General features: G+C 42.7%; 1 protein-coding gene across 1 annotated transcript in view; it reads right to left on the reverse strand.

Moving 5' to 3' along the window:
* atp6v0d1 (ATPase H+ transporting V0 subunit d1) overlaps positions 1-7,979 on the reverse strand; it is a 49,631-nt gene extending 41,652 nt beyond the window's left edge. The window contains exon 1 of the mRNA XM_067997817.1: positions 7,764-7,979. Within this exon, the coding sequence (XP_067853918.1) occupies positions 7,764-7,893 (130 nt within the window). The 5' untranslated portion in view covers positions 7,894-7,979. The remainder of the gene's footprint in view (positions 1-7,763) is intronic.
* Positions 7,980-9,608: the final 1,629 nt, after the last annotated feature.

The following is a 9,608-nucleotide window of genomic DNA, read 5'->3' on the forward strand; positions in this document are numbered from 1 at the left end:
TGAAATTCTATCATTATGATCGCTCTTCCCAAGAGGATCCTTTACTGTGAGATTACTAATTAGCCCTGTCTCATTACACAATACAAGATCTAAAATAGTCTGATCCCTGGTTGGTTCCATGACGTATAGGAAACTGTCTCGAATACATTCCATGAACTCGTTCTCCAGACTGCCTTTGCCAACTTGATTTGCCCAATCTATATGAAGTTTAATGTCCCCCATGATTATTGCATTACCTAAGTTACAAACTCCTATTATTTCTTGATTAATACTATATCCAACAGAATAGGTACTGTTAGGGGGCCTATAATCCACTCTCACTGGTGTTTTCCACCCCTTGTTATTTCTTATTTCCACCCCTACTGATTCTACTTCCTTATCCTCCGAGCAAGATCGTTTCTCACCACTGTTCTCATGTCATCCTTTATCAGGGCTACCCCCCCTCCTTTTTCATTCTGCCCGTCTTTTCGAAACGTTAAGTACCCTGGAATATTTAGCTCCCTACCATGGTCACCTTGCAACCATGTTTCTGTAATTGCTATTAGATCAAACCCATTTATCGCTATTTGTGCCATTAATTCGTCTACCTTGTTACGAATGCTTTGTGCATTCAGATACAGAGCCTTTAATTTCAACTTACCATTTTTCCCTTTGACCTTATTCGCTGATGCACTATTACCGTTAAAACTCTTTGTCTCTTCCTGCCACAGTCTGCTGATCTTTACCCAAATCATTACACTGCTCTGTTGCCTTGACTTTTCTCTTGATTTCTAAATTTCTCCTCACCTGACCCCTCCCTCCCTTTCTAGTTCAAAGTTCTATCTACAGCACTAATTATTCGATTCGCCAGGACACTGGTCCTAGGCCCTTTTAAGTAGAGCCCATCCCAACAGAACAGCTCCTTCTTTCCCCAGTACTGGTGCCAGTGGCCCAAGAATCGAAATCCCTGTCTCCCACACCACTCTTTGAGCCATGCATTTAGCTCTCTGATCTGCTTGACCCTATACCAATTTGCACATGGCTCAGGTAGTAATCCAGGGATTATCATCTTTGAGGTTCTACTTATTAATTTAGACCCTAGCTCCTCAAACTCCCTCAGCAGAATCTCATTCTTAGTTCTACCTATGTCGTTGGTTACCAACATGGACCACGACAACTAGGTCCTCCCCTTCATACTCCAAGTTCTTTTCCAGCTGTGAAGAGTTATCCTTACCCATGGCACCGGGCAGGCAACACAGCCTTTGGGGCGCTTGGTCACAGCTATAGAGAACAGTGGCTATCCCCCGACTCTACTATCCCCTACCACTACCACATTCCTTTTTACATCCCCCACTTGAATAGCCTCCTGTATCATGGTGCCGTGGTCAGTTTGCCCATCCTCCCTGCAGCCCTTGTTCTTATACATACAGGTAGCAAGTACCTCGTACATGTTGGACAAGGTCAAGGGCTGAGGCTCCTCCATAACTACATCCTGGGACCCCATACCTAGAATCATAGAATCGCACAGAGCGAGGCCATTTGGCTCATCGAACCTGTGCCGGCTCTTTGTAGGAGCAATCCAGTTAGTCCCATTCCCCCGTTCTTTCCCCGTAGCCCTGCAAATTTTTTCCCTTCAAATATTTATCCAATTCCTTTTAGAAAGCCATGATTGAATCTGCATACACCACCCTTTCAGGCAAATGCATTCCAGGTCATAACTACTCGCTGCGTAAAAAAGTTTGTCCTTGCGTCGCCTTTGGTTCTTTTGCCAATCACTTTAAATCTATGTCCTCTGGTTCTCGACCCTTCCGCCAATGGGAACAGTTTCTCTTTATTTACTTTATCTAAACCAGTCATGATTTTGAACACTGATAGAAGTCAAACATCCTCTCAACCTTCTCTGCTCTAATGAAAACAACCCCAGCTTCTCCAGTCTATCCACGTAACTGAAGTCCCTCGTCCCTGATCCCTGGAACCATTCTAGTAAAACTTTTCTGCACCCTCTCCAAGGCCTTCACACCCTTCCTAAAGTGCTGTGCCCCCAGAATTGGACACACTACTCCAGTTGTGGCCGAACTAGTGTTTTATAAAGGTTCAACATAACTTTCTTGCTTTTGTACTCTATGCCTCTATTTCTAAAGCCCAGGATCCCGTATGCTTTTTTAACTGCTCTAAACCTGTCCTGCCATCTTCAAAGATTTGAGCACATATACCCCCAGGTCTCTCTGTTCCTGCACCCCCTTTAGAATCATACCAATTAGTTTGTCTGTGTGTAGTTGGTCACCCCCCTGTCCCTGACCAACGAATGAATCTGAACAACCTAACCTAAGGGGTGTGACTGCCTCCTGGAACAAAGTGTCCAGATAATTCTCCCCCTCCCGGATTCATCGCAATGTCTGCAGCTCGGACTCCAGCTCAACAACTCTGAGCCGGAGTTCCTCGAGCTGCAAACACTTACTGCAGATGTGGTTGCTCGGGATTTCGCTGGTCTCCACCAACTCCCACATGCTGCAGTTACGACACATCACCTGGCCTGTCATCCTTATCTAACCTTGTTTTATTTATTTCGTTAAAGTTTCCAATGGATGTTACAATATTCAAAGATAGGCTCCATAATGAATAGAATAAGACAAAACACACTGTACACAGACATCAATGTACCTACTATACAAAAAAGAAAAACCATGCCCTCCGTGGTTCCTTCAGGCAACCTGGTATCCCTTCAATCTATCAGAAAAGTGTGCATTCTTAAAAATCTCTTCCGGCACACTCAAAAAATCCTACTGCTGCTCATTTAATCATGGCTCCCAATATCTCATGCCATATAAATCCTCTCCAATGTATAAAAATGTCCTGGTTACCTCAGTGAAACATTCATTCATTATCAGCTGCTCAAACGTCCCACACAAATTCCAGAATTTTTAGAATTATTTTATTTTTTAGATTTTTATTTGAATACAAAAAGTAATATAAACTGAGGCACACAATTTGATATTCATTCTCTTTTTCGGGTATCTGATCATGCCACTTAAAAGTCGCCTAGACACACCACTCAAGAAAACAAAATCTATTCAATGCCCTTCGATACACTGATCAAACCTAGTAAGAGGGGCAAGGTAATACATATAACAGGTACCCCTTAAGTTTTACATATACATTCATGCTACTCAATTTCAGTTAATGGCCAGTTCTTAAATCTTCCATCAATTATTCCCTCACCTTTGAGCAATTAACCCATTTCACAAAAATTGACTTTTTTGCTTGAAAATATTTATTGATGATCTGAGAACTGTCTAGGTGTTTAAGAAACCTAACATAACCATGTTGAATTATCAGTACAATAATTAACCCAGCAGCACTTCGACTTCAACTGCAGGCATATTAATTCAACCTAACGCTGAATTAATCAGTAACTCCTCCAAACCAGTTCCCAGTATGAAATTCTAGGCATTCCATGTTCAACCAAAATACATGCAAGTTAGTAAAAAAAATGCAGCAAAAGGAATTAACTGTAACTCTCCACATTCTTTCTCTGACAGAAAAACATACCTGAAAATTTGGCACACAATTTGCATCTTTATGCAGGTTGATAACTTCCAAGCCTGGGAATCTTTAGACAATGTAAAAGTCATGTCCAACCACAGAGGATTTACCACAATCCTGGAGTTAAACATTCAAATTATATTGTACAGGTTGTATTGTTCAGTCCACAATGATTTTTTTTAAAAGAACCTTATCATCTAGCCATGCTTAAACATTATGTTTAAACAGCCAACCTTTCCTTGATCATCCATGCACTACCAAAACCCAATACTAGACAGCAACTGTTCCCTTATGAACAGGGAACTCCCATTATGCAGTACAGTCTGCCTTTAGTTTTTAACATTAACCTTGATCCACATCTTTGGCATAAACAAAATGCCAGCCAGTTACTCACTGGCTACAGTATTTACATCACATTTCACCCAGAACATGGATTCATCCCAGGTACAATTAAGAACTTTATTCCATGTACAGGAGATACCGATCAGGACCACTTCCCACTGTGACCAGGTGCTTTCTGCTCTTTACCCCCACCCCACCCAAAAAACAAAAAAAAATGCATTTTATTTAGGCACTTCTTTGCATATTCTATTGCCTACAATTTCTTCGAACTAGGTCAAGCAGATGGGAGCAGATTGCCTATTCGGGGACACCCAAGAAGGGGATAATGGTCTGGCACTGGAGTGCATAGTGAATTTGTACATTGTCCTTCCACCTTTGGGGTCAAATTGAGCCTAGGCTGACAGGAAGAAAGTCTCTTTCTGAACTGCAAGAGTCCTACATGAAATAAATGCTGGAAGTTACAACCCAGTTTGCAATGAACATATGCCCAAAATGTGTCAAAACTGGCCCCTAAATCAGCAGTCTCACTCACAGACCATAGGGTTGGCCAGTGTGGGAAATGGAAATATCACACTTTGGAGTGTTCTTCTGAAGCAGGGTTACTTCATCTGGCCCTAACCTGGGAGTGCAACACACTGAGGTTGGATAGCAGGAAATGGCAAATAGTATATTCCCCAGCAGTAACCCATCAACATTCATCACAAATGAAACATATAGTCTAATCTTGCTAATCGTAGCAACATTAGGTCCCATGAATTTTCATAGAAATCCTGTCTACTACCACCGTGCATGGATATATGGCAAATATTCAACTTAGCATTACAAGTTACTGTAATAGTCTGACTGGTTATTTCAGTTTTGAATGACTGCCATAAATTTACATGCTACAGTTTACTTTTGTACTACTCTTGACCATTTTACTAATATTGTAATTTGGGCTCACTACTTAAATCCACATGGACAGATTAAGTAATCCTACTTACATTGTTTATTTCAGTCGGGAAACCCTACTGACCGATTTTTTAAAAACCATATACGTAAACACACTGCATGGGAATTTCTTTCATATATATTGCTTGTTCCAAAACAACATGAGGGAACCAAATGTAATATTTCCAAGTTTGCTGATGACACAAAACTAAGTGGGATTGAGAGTTGTGAGGAGGATGCAAAGAGGCTTCAAGGCAATATAGAGAAGTTGAGTGAATGGGCAAATACATGGCAGATGCAGTATAATGTGGATAAATGTGAAGTTATCCACTTCAGAAGGAAAAACAGAAAGGCAGAGTATTATTTGAATGGTGATAGATTGGGAAATGTTGATGTACAAAGGGACCTGGGTGTCCTTGTACACCAGTCACTGAAAGCAAACATGCAGGTGCAGCAAGCAGTTAAGGAAGGCAGATGGTATGTTGGCCTTCATTGCAAGAGGATGCGAGTATAGGAGCAAGGATGTCTTTCTGCAGTTATACAGGGCCTTGGTGAGACCACACCTGGAGCATTGTGTGCAGTTTTGGTCTCCTTACCCAAGAAAGGATATACTTGCCATAGAGGGAGTGCAGCAAAGGTTCACCAGACTGATTCCTGGGATGGCAGGACTGTCGTATGAGGAGAGATTGGGTCGACTCGACCTGTATTCACTCGGGTTTAGAAGAATGAGAGGGGATCTCGTTGAAACATATAAAATTCTGACAGGGCTAGACAGACTGGATGCAGGGAGGATGTTTCCCCTGGCTGGGGGGTCCAGAACAAGGGGGTCACAGTCTCAGGATATGGGGTAGGACATTTAGGACTGAGATGTGGAGAAATTTCTTCACTCAGAGGGTGGTGAACCTGTGGAATTCTCTACCACAGAAGGCTGCGGAGGCCAAGTCACTGAATGTATTTAAGAGAGAGCTCGACAGATTTCTAGACACAAAAGGCATCAAGGGGCATGGGGAGAGAGCGGGAATATGGTATTGAGATAGAGGATCAGCCATGATCATATTGAATGACGGAGCAGGCTCGAAGGGCCAAATGGCCTACTCCTATTTTCTATGTTTCTAAAATGTGAAGAGGATTTTTTTGCCACATGTGTCACCCAAATCAGCACCAGTAGGAAACCAATCTGAGGTGGACCAAACAGCTTAATAGTTGTAATCAGGTCTTTTGTCAATAAGACACCTGATGCATCCTCAGTATTCCACTCAGTGAAATAATACACAATTACTGTTACAGTAAAAAAAGGTGAGAACATTCTGAACTCTGCTCAGAATTTTCTGAAAGGGACAAATCAAACATAAGGGCAGTCATCAGCACATGGACATATCCTGCCTCCACAGCATGCTAGAATACATTCAACAGTTCCTGTTGCATAATAAATTTAATTTGATTCAGAGAAACCCTGATCACCAAATCTAAATACCAAAGTTCAGATGGAGGCCATTCTGCCCATCTAGCTCATCCTTCCACCAAAACCCCTCTCCACAACAATTAACAGTCTTGAAAGACTCCAGAACTTTTGACTCCACCAACCTATCCACAACACTGCTGCATATTGATCACACTATCCTGAACGTGTCCTTTTACCAGTTTGTAACCATCTAACCTTGTTCTGTCATCATGATTTAACTCAAAACAGTGCTCCTTTTCTATTCCACAGCATCTTATATACCTCAGTATCTTATATACACCTCAGTATACACAAACAGTTACTGCACTTTAAAAATTTGAGATTTTTTTGTACACAATGCTATTTATATAGAATTGTATTCACTGGTGCTTCACATGCCAATTCATGACCTACAATGAGACAAGACAAAATTAACAAAACCCTTTAAATAATATTCTTTAAACAATGAATTTATGTATAGGTCAGGCACACAGCAAGCAATTACTCTGTAGCTGACAATTTTCAATTTCAAAATCAGTGAGTTTCAGAAATAGGAAGTGAGAGCAAATGCAATATGCTACATTGTTAAAGTAAAGAATGGGAAATTGACAGTAAAACTTTCAAGAACATTATGAATGTTTAAAGTGTAAAACAATAAGTAAAAAGCAATCACATTTACTGTATCAGGTAATATAAGAGTTGAAAGATCAATTTCACCAGTCGATAAATCAAACTCTTCAATTGACCAATCAATTCCAGAATAGTTACTTTGCTAAAATTGATATACAGTATTCTCATTTCTCAATTTTGTTTTCAATGAAGGAAGTGGACAAGAAACTATGTTGCCACTGATGATCAGAGATACCATTTAAGTTACAGGGCCCCACAAAAAGATCTTCGATTAAACCTGAATCCCAGTACTCCGTTAAAAAGAGCATCATATTTTGAAATAGCCAAAGTTTGGGACAAGAAATGATTGTCACTTCTCGCTCACAAAGAATGCTGTTTTGCCAAAATCAAACAACTTAAATCAGTGATTAAGAGCCATTGCATACAGCAGAAAGCAATATGCAGCTGAGAAGTGTGTATTAAAGAAGCGACTCCAACCCCCCGGAATATCAAAATGGCAATGCTGACTCTTTGAACAAATTAACATACTAAATACGTACAAGTAGGCCCCAGATTACTGAACTATGAGCTCCCCATCAACTACATCAAAATGTCAACAGATGTTAAACGTAAAACCCTTTTCCCCTTCAACAAACACTCTCCAAGCATCACTCCCGGCTGCAACAGCTGACGAGCAGGGAGGCCTCATCCTTCGGCCCGGGAGCGAGGCTCAGTCCAGCGCGTTAATCGTCCAACAGGTGAAAAAAAAAAATCCGTTGAATAATTTTCCCGAGCGGCGCGGAGGAAAGGACCGCAGCTGGGCTCGTTCTGGGGCGGGACATTCACGGAGCGGGGTCCCAGGCCCCTATCCCCCAAACAGTACCAGGCCCCTGACCCCGGGACCGATTGACTGACTCACCTTCCAGGGTCTCGCACTGCACCAGGTTCAGGTAGTCGCCCTGCGACAGGATGCCGGCCTTGAAACCTCTCACCAGCCCCTCCAGGTAGCCGTTGTCCACATTGAAGTAGAATTCGTTGAAAGAGCCCATGTCGCTGGAGCGAGGAGCCGTCTCAGGGATCAGGAACCCGGCCGCTACAGCACCACCTGACCAGTCAGCTGATCCGCACTACTCCGAGCATGCGCCGGGAGCCACTTCCGACAGCGAGCGGGCCGTCAGACGTCGCGCATGCGCAATGTCGCGCGGTCGTGCAAGCCGCTTCCACGTGCTGGGGCAGCTGGAGGTGCGTTTGTTTCCAGTCTATCGACTGGTTACAGCACGGAAGGAGACCATTGGGCCCGTCGAGCCTGTGCCGGCTCGCTGCAAGAGCAATTCTACTGGTCCTACTGCCCCGCCCTTTGCACATAGCCCTGCAATTTTTTTTCCTTTCAAGAACTTATCCAGTTCCCATTTAAAAGCCAGGATTGAATCTGCTTCCACCACCTCCTCAGGCAGTGCATTTCAGATCCTAACCACTGGCTGTGTAAAAAAGTTTTTCCATACGTAGCCCTTGGTTCTTTTGCCAATCGCCTTAAATCTATGTCCTCTGGTTCTCTTCCGCCAATGGGAACAGTTTCTCTCTATCTACTCTGTCTAGACCCTTCATGATTTTGAACACTTCTATGAAATCTCCTCTCAACCTTCTCTGCTGTAAGGAGGACAACCCCAGCTTCTCCAGTCTATCCATGTAACTGAAGTCCTTCATCCCTGGAACCATTTTCTGCACCATCTCCAAGGCCTTCACATCCTTCCTAAAGTGCGCTGCCCAGAATTGGACACAATACGCCAGTTGTGGCCAAACCAGTGTTTTATAAAGGTTTATCATAACTTCCTTCCTTTTGTACTCTATGCCTCTATTTATTAAGCCTAGGATCCCGTATGCCTTTTTAACTGCTTTCTCAACCTGCCTACCACCTTCAACGATTTGTGCACATATACCCACAAGTCTCTCTATTCCTGCACCCCCTTTAGAATTGCACCCTTTAGTTTATAATTCCTTTCCGTGTTCTTCCTACCAAAATGATCACTTTGCACTTCTCTACAGTAAATTTCATCCGCCACGTGTCCACCCATTCCACCAGCCTGTCTATGTCCCCTTGAAGTCTATCACTATTCTCCTCACTGTTCACTACACTTCCAAGTTCTGTGTCATCTGCAAATTTGGAAATTGTGCCCTGTACACCCAAGTCCAAGTCAATATATATCAAGAAAAGCAGTGGTCCTAGTACTGACCTTTGGGGAACACCACTGTACACCTCCCTTCAGTCCGAAAAACAACCATTCACCACTGCTCTCTGTTTCCTGTCACTTAGCCAATTTCATATCCATGCTGCCACTGCCCCTTTTATTCCATGGCCTTCAACCTTGCTGACAAGCCTATTCTGCAGCACTTTATCAAATGCCTTTTGGAAGTCCATATACACCAAATCAACCGCATTGCCCTCATCAACCCTCTCTGTTCCCTCATCAAAAAACTCAGTCAAGCTAGTTAAACGTGATTTGCTTTTAACAAATCCATGCTGGTTTTCCTTAATTAATCCATACTTGTCCAAGTGACTATTAATTTTGTCCCGGATTATTGTTCCTAAAAGTTTGCCCACCACCGAGGTTAAGCTGACTAGCCTGTAGTTGCTGGGTTTGTTCTTACACCCTTTTTTGAACATGGGTCTAACATTTGCAAATCTCCAGCCCTCTGGCACCATTCCCGTATCTACGGATGTTTGGAAGATTATGGCCAGTATCTCTGCAATTTCCACCCTCACTTC

This window comes from Heptranchias perlo, chromosome 16 (genome assembly GCF_035084215.1).
Source record: "Heptranchias perlo isolate sHepPer1 chromosome 16, sHepPer1.hap1, whole genome shotgun sequence".
Taxonomy (NCBI): Eukaryota; Metazoa; Chordata; class Chondrichthyes; order Hexanchiformes; family Hexanchidae; genus Heptranchias; species Heptranchias perlo.